A 17,595-nucleotide genomic window follows, 5' to 3' on the forward strand; every position below is an offset into this window, starting at 1 on the left:
ACCCCTACCCCCACACAAAGTACCCCAACCCCTCACACAGAGTACCCCAACCCCCCACACGGAGTACCCCTACCCCCCCCCACAGTACCCCTACCCCTCACAGCACCCCAACCCCCCACACGGAGTACCCCAACCCCCCACACGGAGTACCCCTACCCCCCACAGCACCCCTACCCCCCACACAGAGTACCCCAACCCCCCACACAGAGTATCCCTACCCCCCACACAGAGTATCCCTACCCCCCACACGGAGTACCACTACCCCCCACAAAGAGTACCCCAACCCCCCACACAGAGTATCCCTACCCCCCACACAGAGTATCCCTACCCCCCACACGGAGTATCCCTACCCCCCACACGGAGTATCCCTACCCCCTACACGGAGTACCCCTACCCCCCACACAGAGTACCCCTACCCCCCACACGGAGTACCCCTACCTGCCACACAGAGTACACCTACCCCCCCACAGCACCCCTACCCCCCACACAGAGTACCCCTACCCCCCCTACACCCAGCATCCCTCCCCTCCACCCAGCTTCCCTTCCCTCCCCTACATCCAACATCCCTCCCCACCCCTACACCCCCCCACACACAGCACCCCCACAACACACACAGCACCCCTACCCCCCACAGCACAGCACCCTTACCCCCGCCCAGCACCCCTTCCCCCAAACACAGCATAGCACCCCTATCTCACACACAGCATAGCAACCCTCATACACATACACACACAACACCCCTCACACACACACACAGAGTACCCCTACCCCCCACACAGAGTATCCCTACCCCCCACACGGAGTATCCCTACCCCCCACACGGAGTATCCCTACCCCCCACATGGAGTACCCCTACCCCCCACACGGAGTACCCCTACCCCCACACGGAGTACCCCTACCCCCCACACAGAGTATCCCTACCCCCCACACAGAGTACCCCTACCCGCCACACAGAGTACCCCTACCCGCCACACAGAGTACCCCTACCCCACCACAGCACCCCTACCCCCCACACAGAGTACCCCTACCCCCCCTACACCCAGCATCCCTCCCCTCCACCCAGCTTCCCTTCCCTTCCCTCCCCTACACCCAGCATCCCTCCCCACCCCTACACCCCCCACACACAGCACCCCCACAACACACACAGCACCCCTACCCCCCACAGCACAGCACCCTTACCCCCGCCCAGCACCCCTTCCCCCAAACACAGCATAGCACCCCTCTCTCACACACAGCATAGCAACCCTCATACACACACACACAGCACCCCTCACACACACATACACATACAGCACCCCTCACACACACACACACACAGCACCCCTCACACACACACACACACACAGCACCCCTCTCACACACACACACACAGCACCCCTCATACACACACACAGACAGCACCCCTCATACACACACACACACACACAGCAACCCTCATACACACACACACACACAGCAACCCTCACACACACAAACACACACACACAGCAACCCTCACACACACACACACAGCACCCCTCATACACACACACACAGCAACCCTCAGACACACACACACACACACAGCAACCCTCATACACACACACAGCACCCCACACAAACACATACACTACACTACAATGCAGTATGTGTGCGTATTCAGCAGTCTGTGTGTGTGCGCGCGCATTCAGCAGTCTGGGTGCGCGCGTATTCAGCAGTCTGTGCGCGCGCGTATTCAGCAGTCTGTGCGCGCGCGTATTCAGCAGTCTGTGTGCGCGCGTATTCAGCAGTCTGTGTGCGCGCGTATTCAGCAGTCTGTCTGTCTGTGTGCGCGCGTATTCAGCAGTCTGTCTGTGTGTGTATTCAGCTGTGTGTGTGTATTCAGCAGTCTGTGTGTGTGTACTCAGCAGTGTGTGTGTATTCAGGGGACTGTGTGTGTATGTATTCAGCAGTCTCTCTGTGTGTGTACTCAGCAGTCTGTGTGTGTGTGTATTCAGCAGTCTCTGTATTCAGCAGTCTTGTGTGTGTGTGTGTATTCAGCAGTCTGTGTGTGTATGTATTGCATTTGTTGGAGATACTAATAAATATAAGCTTAATTTTATCTATTTATATCATTATTTAAAATTTGTATCATTGAACTCTCTGTTGTGTTCTTTTAAAACAAAAGTTGTTAATTGGTTCGGACAACAGTACGAGTTGTTTTTTCTAAACTTAAACCTCAGTATTGGCACTTTGAGGAAAAAAAAGTTGGCATGTATTGCGGTTTGGGCACTCGGGCTCAAAAAGGTTCGCCATCACTGATATATACATTATATCAGTACCGCATAGGACATAACTTGGGCTGCCTGTGGTTGATGGGAGTAACAAAACACGGGTTTCTATTTCTCCATGCAACTACCCTATCCACCGCACATGGTGCTAGGTTAGTTCTCCCTTAGATCTGTGTAGAATTAAAAAAGTGCAGGGCAGTTAATAGTTAATGATACCCTGAGAATAGATTGTATGCATTAGTTAGGATAAATAATATATTTTGTAGTTCTGTAATCATACCTATATCAAGATGTATATTACACCAACTCAGTAAAAGTTTTTAATACATTAATCCCCATGACTTCTCTTCTATTATTCTTCTCTAAGCACTGCAATCCAATTATATATGCATATTGCAGAAAGAAATGTATAATCGGCTGAAACAAACAAAATAATTGAGCCGGTTTCCAAGCTTAAATGTGCGAAGCAGGAGCCCCCAGTGTGCCAGATAGGAGCAGGCAATTGCGAGCAGGCAAAATTAAAGCAGCTTGTCATAAGGAAGCTACTATAGGTTAATCCTCAAAGCTGTTTATAAATGACACAGATTTAACATGATATCTATAGTAAGGATTTATCTTGGCGTGCCCCATACCAGCGCCCACTGGCTGTGCATCACTGTGCGTTATCATTAATCTTGTTATTTGTGCTTGCTGCTGCCAAAGAAAAACAATTCTTTCTTATGGCGCCGTTTAATAAACATATAAAAAAAAAAGTAAAAGCTGTATATCATATTGGCACACCTGAAAAAAATGAACATTTTACAACGCATGCCTGTATGCGGGTAAATGCCCGTACAAGTATCTGTGTGTCTGTATCACTGTTCTCCCTGTTTTCTGAAACCGTTTTTTTACATGTTTAACCCTTCCATAGGCAAGCATTTTTAAAACATTTTCTAGGTTAAAAGATGACAGTACCATCTATGTACCATAATCCTCAGTGAGCTTTTTGCTTTATTAAACATTTTAAGAAACACATTCCAGAACAACTTTTTTATCACTGTTCTAGATTATTCTGGTACAGTAGATATCTGATACAATTAAAAAAAACCTCTAAATTGCACATTATAGATTTAGTTAACATGCTTGCATTGTGGGATATGTTGTTAAAAAAAACACTAAAGGCACCCAGTTCACTTTATCTCAATGAAGTGGTCTAGGTGCAGTGGCACTGTCCTTTTAGCCCTTCAATCGAAAAGTATGCCCTTTATTATATATGGCAGCATTTTGATTTAACCCCTTAAGGACCAAACTTCTGGAATAAAAGGGAATCATGACGTGTCACACACGTCATGTGTCCTTAAGGGGTTAAGGGTTAAACTCGACTCTAGTGGCTGCCCTCCTGCCAGTTGATCATAGGATGTTTAACATCCATGAGGATGATGATAGGGAAGCATTGGATTAAATGCTTCTCTATGAGAAGCATTTGATTGGCTCCTCTATGAGCCTCCACGATGATGTTACTGGAGGAGGAGCGAGTTTCAGCGCTGGAGAAAAAGGTAACTATACCTTTTTTCACAATATTTTAACTGGTCAAAAGTGGGGTGGCTCTGCATCTAAACAGAGACTAGGACACTATAGCGTTAAAGGGACACTATAGTCACCAGAACAACTACAGCTTAATGCTTCTGGTGTCTTTTGCCTGTCCCTGCAGGCTTTTTGAAATAAAGACTGCCTTTTCAGAGAAAAGGCTGTGTTTACATTACTGCCTAGTTACACCTCCAGTAGCACTCACTCAGACGGCCACTAGAGGTACTTCTTTGGACAGTGCTTCACAATGGGCCACCCTGGTCTGGAGACACTACGGATGGAACTTATTTAGTGAGTGCCACTCCACTTTATGCATACTGATGTGAACATGAATTAAGTCAAATTATTAGAGCAGGAAGAAAAAACTCACAGACCTTTCCGGTCGAAACGTTGCGTTGCATTCTGTCACAATAAATCTGCCTGCGGCTTGAAGTTGGAGTGCCTGTGAGTTTTTTCTTCTTGGATTATTGTACTGGGATTGCTTGTCCTGCTCTGGAGCACCCTTGGACCTTGGGATTGAGTGCGGTTCTCATCATTTACTCTGCTAAATTATTAGAGCAGGGCTCGATAAATCCCAGGCACCAGTTCGTCATGGCAACTAGGAATTATACCCCAGCTCCTGGGTATTTGTAAGCCCGCTCCCTCTAAGGTAATCTTCTTGCTCTGTTCCTGCTGGCCTCACCTCCATGCCTGAGATAATCTTGATGATCTCAGCCAATCCAATTGTTTCCCATAGGAAAGCATTGGAAGGCTATTGCCCATGCACAGCAAACCGCTGCGCTATGTCAATCCACATTGAATCAGTGTATCTCTACGGGAAACATTCAGCACCTCCATACAGTGTTTACATTGAAAAGACATGCTGTAAATGCCAGAACCACTACATTAAGCTTTGTTGGTTCTGATGACTAACGTGTCCCTTTAGGAATTGTATTTTTGTTGTTGAAAATAAAGCTTTGTTAGTTTAAAAACCTGGCTCCTAACTTTGTTTAGCTGGCTCCTAGATTCCAATCGAATTTGGCAAGCCCTGTCCTACAGTTATAGGTGCTGTTCATTCAATGCAATGAACAGGCAGCTGAGAGAGCCTTATTTTATTGGGTTGTGGATATGAAGTGCAGTGATGGATTCATCTTCCAGCTGCTATTTGAGTCCACGTGATAGTGACTTTTTGATTTACACCTTTCCTTTCATTGTATTTAGTACTTACCATCTTTTCCATTCCAATTCTTAGAATATAGGTGGCACAGCATCAAAAGAGAAGGTTAACCATTTCCAACACTCAGAACCTATCAATTGTTGAATAGTACAGCCTCTGAGGATGCACTACAGAAACATTTATAGGTGTGCTTATACAGAATAGCACTATTGATTTTTATCTTCATTTTTAAACTTGAAAGTTAAACTACATATTTTGGCGATTACTGTATGTTTTATTTTACATTTATAATATCTCTAATTTGTCTGCATAATCCCTGCTCTTACCTCCATCTATTTGTTTAATCTGTAACTTCCAAAAAACATTTACATTTATGCCATATATCACTATATATAAATTTAAGAGATTACTTTCCAAAGGTCCAAGTAGTACATTTAACCACTTATTTGGCTCCATATAACCTCTCCTTGTAACTCCTCCTATTAATCCACATAACATCTCCCTCTAACTCCTTCTATTACTCCATATAACCTCTCCCTATAACTCCTATTACTCCATATAACCTCTCTCTATAACTCCTCCTGTTACTTCATATAACCTCTCTGTATAACACCTCCTATTACTCCATATAACCTCTCCCTCTAACTCCTCTTATTACTCCATATAACCTCTCCCTATAACTCCTCCTGTTACTTTATATAACCTCTCTGTATAACTCCTCCTATTACTCTATTTAACCTCTCCCTATAACTCCTCCTATTACTTCATATAACCTCTCTGTATAACTCCTCCTATTACTCCATTTAACCTCTCCCTATAACTCCTCCTATTACTTCATATAACCTCTCCCTATAACTCCTCCTATTACTCAATATAACCTCTCCCTATAACTCCTCCTATTACTCCATGTAACCTCTCCCTGTAACTCCTCCTATTACTCAATATAACCTCTCCCTATAACTCCTCCTATTACTCCATATAACCTCTCCCTATAACTCCTCCTATTACTCCATATAACCTCTCCCTATAACTCCTCCTATTACTCAATGTAACCTCTCCCAGTAACTCCTCCTATTACTCCATATACCGTCTCCCTATAACTCCTCCTGTTACTCCATATAACCTCTCCCTGTAACTCCTCCTATTACTCCATATAACCTCTCCCTATAACTCCTCCTATTACTCCATATAACCTCTCCCTATAACTCCTCCTGTTACTTCATATAACCTCTCCCTGTAACTCCTCCTATTACTCCATATAACCTCTCCCTATAACTCCTCCTATTACTCCATATAACCTCTCTCTATAACTCCTCCTATTACTCTATATAACCTTTCCCTATAACTCCTCCTATTACTCCATATAACCTCTCTCTATAACTCCTATTACTCCATATAACCTCTCCCTATAACTCCTCCTATTACTCCATATAACCTCTTCCTATAACTCCTCCAATTACTCTATATAACCTCTCCTTATAACTCCACCTATTACTCCATATAACCTCTCTCTATAACTCCTATTACTCCACATAACCACTCTCTATAACTCCTTCTATTACTCCATATAACCTCTTCCTATAACTCCTCCTATTACTCCATATAACCTCTCCCTATAACTCCTCCTATTACTCCATATAACCTCTCTCTATAACTCCTATTACTCCATATAATCTCTCTATAACTCCTCCTATTACTCCATATAACCTCTCCCTATAACTCCTCCTATTACTCCATATAACCTCTCTCTATAACTCCTCCTATTACTCCATATAACCTCTTCCTATAACTCCTCCTATTACTCCATATAACCTCTCCCTATAACTCCTCCTATTACTCCATAATATAACCTCTCCCTGTAACTCCTCCTATTACTCCATATACCCGCATCTTTTTTCACTCTCTCTAATAAATGTATTTCTGCTCACAGAACACATATTCCTGTCACTGTGATACTGGCTACACTGGAGTTTACTGTGAAGAGTTTGACGCTTGCCACAATCACCCATGCCACAATAATGCCACATGCAGTGACGTCATTCAGAGACATAACGGGAAAAATGCAACCTGTACTTGCTTGCCAGGTATGTTTCTGTGTTACACTCTGAGTATCAGGTGACAGCATATTTTAATCATAAATTAGCATACTTATTGTACAAAACATGTTCTGTAAAAAGTACCAAAATCAAAGAAGAGCAATGTTTAACATTATCACTGCAAGTATCTATGTGAGAACTACCAAAATGAAATGGTTGAGCATGATAGGAAATGTCAGATAAGTCTGCAAGTGCCAAGGTTCTCCAGCCGTACCATAGAGAGATCCTCATTGAGAATTCTTATTCTTTCGATCTTGCTCTTAAATTGGCGCAGTATCTAATTTGGGGAAACGTGGGAGATAATTCATTTAACATTGCAAGCAAGCAGAACAGATTCAATTATTGTGCTTTCCGGAAGCTGTAACTTATGCAAGATTGTGTCCATGGCCTGGGATGTAAATACGGTCTTTGTGCCAAGATGAATCAAGATAGCTATCAACTTGCATTGCTTCATGAGGCTCTTTTCTTGGTTGCTTTATGGTCTGTACAAGATATTTGTTCTGTCTTTGCAGACAGGTGATTTTCCTAGGCATAGCTGTGTCCTTCAATATTAAAGAAACATCCCAGCTGTAGAAATTATTACATTTCTAACTCTGACGTGTTCCGTTTTTACTTAGGGCTCCACCCCACTGTGTATTAAAGACATATAAGGTCTGTCTGGATGGTATCCAGCTTTGTAATATGAAAAATAGAGACTTTTATTGAAGAAGATACAAGAAACATTGTTCATAGGACAATGATGTCTCAGTCCCCTTCAAAGTAGACACCTTGGGACCTCACACAGTTCTCCCAGCATCTCTTCCATTGTTCAAAACACTCTGCAAAATCCTTTGTTGAAATCACTATCAGCTGCCTTATCATATTTACCTGAATCTCATCGACGGTCTGAAATCTCTTCCCTTTCAAAGGTCAACAGATTGTAGTCCATCGATGAAGCGTTTGTGCCACTCTCTTATTTGCTCTGCACTCGTTGCATCGTCCCCGAAAGCCTTCTAAATCATCCAAATAGTTTCCGTGGAGGAAGGTTCAAGCTTAACGCAAAATTTTATGCGGATTAGTTCCTTTACTCTCGCAGTCATTTTAAATGCGACATCCACAGTACATATGCTCACTTAACAGTGTCTAGCACCACCACTGACTAGTACAGTTAGGTCGTCATTTTTCACACATGTGCCAATGCATTCCAGTCCATTCTCCTTGACTGCCAGTTTACATCGATGTTGCATAAACCGTTCTCGTTTCATTAATAATAGATGGATTTTTTCCAGACAGACCTCGTACGTTACCTCTAATCTATCAGCAAAAAGATGTTTAATCGCTAGTGGTAAACCTCTGGCCAACCCAATGCTTCTCATAGAAAAGCACTGGGTTGGCCAAGAGCATGGGGGCGGGGCCTGACAGCAAAGATGGCCAGTCGCACATGTTAAGAGTTCCTGCAACAACGGACAAACGTGTGAGGCTACCGACTGACATAGTGGCATTAACGGCAAATGGAGATCGGAACCACACGCATCACGGGACTCGCTGCTAAGCAGAAGCCCACCGCAGCCCTGCTACCCCCCCTATGGACCGGCGGGGGTCATCCCAGTCCTCGCTGGGGACGGTTACCCCCACGCCCATACCGGCACAAGCGGCGAAATCAGCAACCACACAAAGCTTACAAGACTCAGGCAAGATGGTGGCGCGGCCTAAGCCTAAGCACCCACGCATCGCACCACCCAAGCACACAAGAGACTTCATAGACCTGCTGCACACTCATCTCTGGGCAAAGCTCAAAGCCCGGAGACAATCTTACCAGCTGGCGATGAGAGAGATGGCGGCGTGGATCCGCCCGACCACCCGGCGCACCCTGCTATGGTGTCACCCTCACAACTCCAGAGCGACCTCCAAACTAAGTAGAGGCCGAATCTCCATCAAGCGGGAAATGGTATCACTGAAGAAGACCCGTGCCACTGAAGAAGACCCGGCCAATCCCTCACTCAGCGGTCCAGGAAGCCAGTAATCAGCACAGCACAAACCCCCACATTGAGCGCCACAAAGCCCAACGCGATGCAGATAGAGATGCAGATGCACAGCCGAAGGCAGCAACCCTCGAAGCACTGGTACGCAGGGGAGACAGACACCCATACACCTGCAGCCTCCCACTACAGGGCATAGGTTGAACAGCCTACAGGACTGCTCGCAACATGCAAAGAGCACAGGCGGTAGCCACAATGAATGGAGCCCCACGAACACCAAGAGGCAAGATCAGGGAGGTTTGTTTCGCTGGACCCGTTCAAATAACTAGACTTGGGATTAGCAGCGGGACAATTGTGGTAAGAGTGGGCATTTGAGTGACCCACAAATGCGGGACTCTGTCTAATATTGCCTTTATTCCACGACCCACCCGATGACACAGTCTGAAAAGCTTACTCACCACTGTGGATCCGACCAGGACCCTGCTACATAATCTTCACCCAGCCTGACAACCACGGGCATAGGCTTAGGACAGTTTTTAACCGGTCCGAGACTGTACCCAGACTAATCACTTATAATCTGTTATTCAGCTTACTGTTATTGCCTTGATAATTACGTAGTTTGTTTTATTTTTATTCTAACCACACGAGTATTCTAAAGTTCAAACGTAATTTTATAAACAGTGCAGGGAATCAGATATATAATGCACGCTACTAGTTGACACTCCCTGTTACCAAACGCATAACTTTCTACTTGTCGTAAACCACCACTTGGATACACACCAGCCTGAGCTGACCTCACACACCCAGGGACACCCTGTCTCTGATTATTTAAGGTCCACATACACCTAGACTCAGAGCACCCGTTGCAGTTACATATTGCTTGTATTTAATCATATAATTTTGCTTAACTTAATTTTTAAGCTTGTACTCAACGCTGCAGTTAGTGCACCAGTTGAATGTATTGTTTGACTTTAATCTTATGATCTGATCTATCTTAAATGTCAGCTATCACAGCATTCTCAAGCTTGTAACCCGAGTTAAATTACACTGCCATAGCGTAACAGCCTTGCTTTCCATAATAATATTTTAAAAATGTGCCGTTATCTCAAAGCCACATATGTCACCTTTTGTGTTATTGCTATACTTATTAATGCTGTTGTGGCAACATAAGATGTTCTGTTATTCCATGCATGCAGAAAATAAAGAATTAAAAAAACAACAAAAAAAACAAGAGCATATCATGGTAGGAACTCTCCAGATGTAGTGACATTGCTGTGACAGTGGATTGCAGTGACTCCATGAGATTCAGTAGAGCAAGTTAGATTCTGGAAAAAAACTATTTCTGAAATGCAATATTTCAGTTTGAAGAATCTAAAGTGGCGGCAATTTGCATAACCCTGTCCTGTATATGTCCCTGTACAGAATGGATACAGAATGTTCTGCACAAATATACACAAGAGAAATTCCTTCTAATGTCAGCTACTGACTCTGAAATATCTCTTGTGCCTAACACAATGCTCTTAAAAACCTCCTCTAGATATAACACAATGAATTCCACAAGTATTCTCCAGAACAACTGTGAAAACACAGAATAGCATTCAGAAGGATTCTGTAAGTGATTTCGTTGTTCAGACCATAGGCTAGGGGGACTTTGGAGCTTATGCTCTGCATGTATAGAAACATAGAATGTGACGGCAGATAAGAACCATTCGGCCCATCTAGTCTGCCCAGTTTTCTAAATACTTTAATTAGTCCCTGGCCTTATCTTTTAGTTAGGATAGCCTTTTGCCTATCCCACGCATGCTTAAACTCCTTTACTGTGTTAACCTCTACCACTTTAGCTGGAAGGCTATTCCATGCATCCACTACCCTCTCAGTAAAGTAATACTTCCTGATATTATTTTTAAACCTTTGTCCCTCTAATTTAAGACTATGTCCTCTTGTTGTGGTAGTTTTTCTTCTTTTAAATTCAGTCTCCTCCTTTACTGTGTTAATTCCCTTTATGTATTTAAATGTTTCTATCATATCCCCCCTGTCTCGTCTTTCCTCCAAGCTATACATGTTAAGATCCTTTAACCTTTCCTGGTAAGTTGTATCCTGCAATCCATGAACCAGTTTAGTAGTCCTTCTTTGAACTCTCTCTAAGGTATCAATATTCTTCTGAAGATATGGTTTCCAGTACTGTGTACAGTACTCCAAGTGAGGTCTCACCAGTGAGCACTTCCCTCTTTCTACTGCTAATACCTCTCCCTATACAACCAAGCATTCTGCTAGCATTTCCTGCTGCTCTATTACATTGTCTGCCTACCTTTAAGTCATCAGAAATAATCACCCCTAAATCCCTTTCCTCAGATGTTGAGGTTAGGACTCCATCAAATATTCTGTACTCTGCCCTTGGGTTTTTACGTCCAAGATGCATTATCTTGTACGTATCCACATTAAATGTCAGTTGCCACAACTCTGACCATTTTCTAGTTTACCTAAATCATTTGTCATGTGGCTTATCCCTCATGGAACATCAACCCTGTTACATATCTTAGTATCATCCGCAAAAAGACACACCTTACCATGAAGACCTTCTGCAATATCACTAATAAAAATATTAAAGAGAATAGGTCCAAGTACAGATCCCTGAGGTGACCCACTGGTGACAAGCCCAAGCTTCGAATATACTCCATTGACTACAACCCTCTGTTGCCTGTCACTCAGCCACTGCCTTACCTATTCAACAATATTGGAATCCAAACTTAAATATTGCAGTTTATTGATAAGCCTTCTATGTGCAACAGTGTCAAAAGCCTTACTGAAATCTAGGTAAGTAATGTCTACTGCACCACCCTGATCTATAATTTTAGTTACCCAATCAAAAAAATCAATAAGATTAGTTTGGCATGATCTCCCTGAAGTAAACCCATGTTGTCTCTGATCTTGAAGTCCATGTGTTGTTAGATGTTCAACAATCCTATCCTTTAACATGGTTTCCATCACTTTCCCCACTACTGAAGTAAGGCTTACTGGCCTATAGTTGCCCGACTCCTCCCTATTACCTTTCTTGTGAATTTGCACAACATTTGCTAACTTCCAATCTTCTGGGACTACTCCTGTTAACAATGATTGGTTAAATAAATCTGTTAATGGTTTTGCTAGTACACCACTAAGCTCTTTTAATAGCTTTGGGTGTATTCCATCAGGTCCCATTGACTTATTTGTCTTTACTTTTGACAGTTGAAATAGAACCTCTTCCTCTGTAAACTCATGTGTAATAAATGAATCATTTATCCTTTTTCTTAACTGAGGTCCCTTTCCTTCATTTTCATCTGTAAATACCAAACAAGCAGGGCTCTTTAGCCCAAGATATGTACATTTGGTGGTGGGGGCTTGAGGATGATAGTGCAGCACTTCTCCAACTTGCCATCGGATTTTCAGATTTCATCTAATTTGTCTGTTTTGATCTTCATTAAGCAGCCTGCTTGTCATCTCACCACACCTCACAGTATATTGAAAAAAAAACCCAAAAGGTTCTTGAAATGTTGAACTTACAATTTGAATAAAAGTGTTCTATTCAGAGTTAGGGTTAGTAAGCTAATCCTGGCTGAAATCAGTAAGATGATTTCCGGGGGAAGGGACAAGGGACGCAAGCTGGAGAGCTCCGCACCAAAGCTCCATATCATCCAGTCAAGCCCCCACACTCTCCAGGTAGATAGCCCCCACCTGATTGTACAGCAGCTGTCTTAACCACTTAGTAGTTCGAGAAGAGTAATCCGGAGGTCAAGGAATGGGACTGCATCGAGCGGGCCATCCTTGTTTAGTACCACATACATAGATAAAGTACCTATCGAACCCCTTAGAACAATACTAATCCCAACATCAGACAAAAACCCAGCACTAGCAACTTACAGACAGATCTCGCTGCTAAATAATGACACAAACTTCTTGATAAAATACTGGCTTACAGACTTCAAAAGTTTTTGTACTCCAATTTACTATCCCAGCAACTGAAATTTGCTAGAGCCAGGAAGTCCATCCATTGAATTAGAACGACAATAGCCATCATATACAACAAAACCTCCAACAAAAACCAAGGCGTCCTTCTAAGATTATATGCTCAGTGGACCTTTGATCGAGTATCTTGTATTTGATCAGGTATCTTAAAATACAGCTTCTTTGGAATTCCATTTTCTACAATTTCATGAAAGCCCTCTACACTCAATGATCTACAAAAATAGACACTAATGGTCTAGATTCATAAGACCTCATGATTATGAGAGAAGTGAAACAGGGATGCCCGTTATCACCTATTCTTTTTACTCTAGATTTAGACCCACTCACTAGATTTATCTATTCTTCTGAAAACATAAAGTGAATACAGTTAGACCCACATATTACTAAACTTACAGGTTTTGCAGACAATATTTTACTTTACCTCTTGGATCATGCAATATCCCTCCTGAATACATTTGCTGTTTTTGAAAGATATGGCGCAATAGCAGGTTTTCAAATTAATTTGTCCAAATCAACAGCCCTGAGAAAAGACTCTGGTCCACAGATACATTTATAGACATCAACAACTCCTACATGGACAACTGAGAACTTTAAGTACCTAAGTGTGCTAATACCAAAACAACTACTATATATAGAATCGACATGGCACTAATTTTGAATGAGGTAAAAGACATTCGTTCAATATGAAAATACCTCCTCTTGACCCTCTTGGAGAGAGCTGGCCTATTAAAGCCAGTTATAATACCGAAAGATCTTTTCTAAATTTCTCTGGAAACAAAATTGTGAACGACCAACTAGTACATAGCTCCCAACCACCACCTCCCTCTAAAAGGACTATAATCACTCACTTATCCCCTTCCAGACCATGCTTTCCAGCTCAGCACCCTATCCAGGAGCCCAGAAGACATTGGAGACCAGGAAGAAACTCGAAGAGGCACGGTGCACCTGACCAGGAGCAACTCACAAACTCCCTGGAACTCCAAATTCTATCACGAAGCTGCCGCAATCAAGTAAAACTTCCATGAAGTTACTCTCAGTCCCAGTGCCACTAATCAGGGTGCTATTTAGAGGGATGAGAGAGGAGGTGGTGTGGCATCGAACAGAACCAAGTACTTGAGGGAGCTTCATGTACCAACGGAAAGTGCAGATGTTGAAGATGACTGGGACATTCCACCCAGTGCTATGGAATGCTGCACCAAATCGGAGAATGCTTGCAACCCGATCAAAACTCAACATCCATATTATTCGGGCTAAACACCTCCAATCTGAGCACTTTTTGGACTGAACATCGGACTTGAGAAGAGCTATCCTGGGGTGACACTGGTTGGGAGATGCGGGACCCAGCGTTTTGGGGGGATATTGTGGTATGGTGCTGAGGTGTCTAGCCAATAATAAAGTTAACCCTTCAGGTAAAGACACTAAGGCACCAGATATTGTGAAATTGTATTGTTCTCTGGGGACCCAGGTATATAAGTGTGACACTCACTACAATAAAGCTGTCTTTTGTTCACCCTTATGGCTAATGTTTAGGGAATAAGCTATAATCACTTCAGAGCTACTCACTAAGGGGGAAGGGAAGTCCTTGGCGGCGACAACCATAGCACCTGCGGGTAGACCGACACGAAAATCATCCATGAATAGCAATGCAAAACCATCTCAACCCAGATATAACCAGGGTTAAAATATTCCTAATCTAAAGCTCTTAGCAGCACACACTTTTGACATGCACTGGACTAGATAAAAGGATCAGGACTTTTACTTTTACTACACATCCCATACACATCCCTCCCAGAGGAGGCAAGGGTAAACCTACTCTACTAGCATCCACTATTAAATTTGGAAATTAGTGAGACAGCTCACGGTGCTCCAGTGGAAATACACCAATTTTTCTACCATTCCAGCTTAACCTGTGTTTTCAGGATGGGACACCCAATAACCATACTGCTCTTGGGAGACCGCAGGCCCAACTAATATACATCATTTTTTGGATGAAAGCAAAAATCATAAAATCGATCCTCCAACAAATTAAACACAAATGTCCTGACCTCAATGTTCCCTTTTTTTTTTTTTTGCATATTTACTATAAGCTGAATAGGCTCAATAATTCCACATGTTCACCCATACACTTGGAGTATCCCAGGGAAAAACACAAGAACTATCACACTTGACACAACCACACCTACCCCGGGGTTTGTAATCATACCTGTCTGTTATGAATAATAGTGCTGACAACCTTCAAGTTCATGCTTTCTTATCATGCTGACTGTCAAGTAATATGTGAAACAAAATGTTATATTATTGTACCACTAGGTTTGAAGCACGAAAAATAAAGAATTATATAAAATAATAATAATAATTCCACATCTTAACCCAGAAGACTGGAATCACTTTATAGACCAGGGGTCAGCAACCTATGACACGTGTGCATTGCATGGCACTTGAGGTTCCTTTGCAAGACATGCAAGGCTGCCAGAGCCAAACAACTGCTACCTATCAAATACATTTGAAAATCAGGCATCACACATATTATTCTCTCCAAAAGTAATTTTACTTAAAACTCAGGGACTCAGACAGTTGTCTAAAATGTGGGACAGACGGAACAGACCTTCACCATTTGCTTCTGGAGATGTGTGGGAATCAAGGCATTTTGAGAACAGCTAGAACATTATATAACACAACTACTAGGTAGAGACTTTAGTACCTCCACACTAGTGGCAATGCTGGGGATGATGACGGAAAACTCAAACTATGCTACAAAATTAACCCATATGATCTTATGTGCTTCATTGGATAGATAGATACCTTACCCCCTCACTAGCATTACTTCACACGAAAATCTCTTTCATATGGACTGGGTAGAAAGCTTGTTAACTAAAAGAACTTTTACCGAGAAATACTTTCTTACTTGGAAACCATATATCAACACTTACAGAACTACCCAATCCAAAATTAAATATTTTTTTTTGAATTAACAGACTGGTACTTGACCAGAGATATAGCGGGCCATCCCCACATAGCCTAATAATGTCAACTTCAAGCTAGTTGTTATTGATATTAAGCTAACTTTGACCTTGCATACTCAGAAAAACTAAAGGAGGGCACATCTAGTTTAGTTTCATTTATTTGTGTTTACTATTTTATTTGTTGTAATATTTAATAATCTTTTTCGTATGTTTATATGACTTTCAAACAAAAATGTCATGCAAGTATACAATTTTCAAAATAACTTTTGTCTATATTATACTGGACTTAGCAGACTGATTAATGACAATAAAAAACTTTGAAACTAATATCAGTAAAATGCTATTTTTTTTGCTCTGCTAGGATATACTGGAGATCTGTGTGAGTCTCTGTTGGATCACTGCTCCCCACAGCCCTGCAGGAATGGGGCTACCTGTGTCACCAGTCTCAATGGATTCAGCTGCCAGTGTCCAGAAGGTAAATCCCACAGTCAGATGGACCCATTATTTAAATGAGTTAAATTACTAAATGTCACTTTGGGGCTAAGATCACCTACATCCAAAATACTCACATTTGAACGTTCTGTACTTGTTGCAAACTCAAGAACTTGCAGCTTCTCCAGTGAGTCTTAACCATACTATATAGCTGATCAAACTGTTTAGGTGCTTCTCATATATTTCTATAGGAGGGAGGCACATATCCTTAAACCCCTGAACACCAGATTTATGGGAGTTACAGTTTAACTCTAAAAACCCCACCACCACCACCAATATTCATCGCAAAGGATGAACAAATATATTGAAAAAAAACATTAGCTATTTATATATATATATATATATATATATATATATGATTTCCACTTTTTAGAGAAACCAAGCTAGTTTGATGGGTCTTGGGTATACTCGGACAAGGGGCTTGAAGTTGTTAAATCTAAATTCCAACCAGCTTTATCTTCTGTTAATGTCTTGTTTCTTTACTAGGATTCCTAGGTTCGTTCTGTGAAGAGAAAATTGATCCATGCTCCAGTTCCCCCTGCCTTAATAATGGTAGCTGTTCTTCCTCTGGGCTCTCATACTCCTGCCGATGCAGTCCAGGTTACACAGGACAAACGTGTGCTCAGCTGGTGGACTTCTGTGCCCTCAGCCCATGTGCTCACGGAATTTGCCGTAGCGTTGGAACCAGCTACAAATGTCTGTGCATCCCAGGTGAATTCTCGTTTAATATTCTCGCTAATAGAACTGTAGGCTAGTGTACCAATGAGAACATCCTTATGCTTACATAAATGTGTCTATGCGAATGGCTGCAAAATAATGAAATAATTTGCTAGGTCAGGTATTCCGTGACTGTTTGTGGCTGCGTCTGCTGTAGACAGGATAGATTTACAGAATGCTGATTTAGTGTTTTTTATGCCTTGTTATACTCTAAATGGTGCAGCACTTTTAGATCACACCATCTTAAATGTAATACATTTCAGGCAAGTGGCCTTTTACCTGAATGTCCTATCCAGAACTGTCTATGCACTGACAACATCTGAGTTGTCAATGCAGCCAAGCCAAAGATAAAATATATAACATAGTTACACCCCGACAAAGTGGGAAAATATAAAA

At 42.4% G+C, this 17,595-nt stretch overlaps 1 protein-coding gene across 1 annotated transcript in view; it reads left to right on the plus strand.

Moving 5' to 3' along the window:
- Window positions 1-17,595, plus strand: part of DNER (delta/notch like EGF repeat containing) — a 236,853-nt gene that overhangs the window by 115,674 nt on the left and 103,584 nt on the right. Inside the window, exons 6-8 of the mRNA XM_063442306.1 lie at window positions 6,902-7,055; window positions 16,352-16,465; window positions 16,969-17,193. Coding sequence (XP_063298376.1) covers window positions 6,902-7,055; window positions 16,352-16,465; window positions 16,969-17,193 — 493 coding nt within the window. The remainder of the gene's footprint in view (window positions 1-6,901; window positions 7,056-16,351; window positions 16,466-16,968; window positions 17,194-17,595) is intronic.

Source organism: Pelobates fuscus, chromosome 2 (genome assembly GCF_036172605.1).
Source record: "Pelobates fuscus isolate aPelFus1 chromosome 2, aPelFus1.pri, whole genome shotgun sequence".
Lineage (NCBI taxonomy): Eukaryota > Metazoa > Chordata > Amphibia > Anura > Pelobatidae > Pelobates > Pelobates fuscus.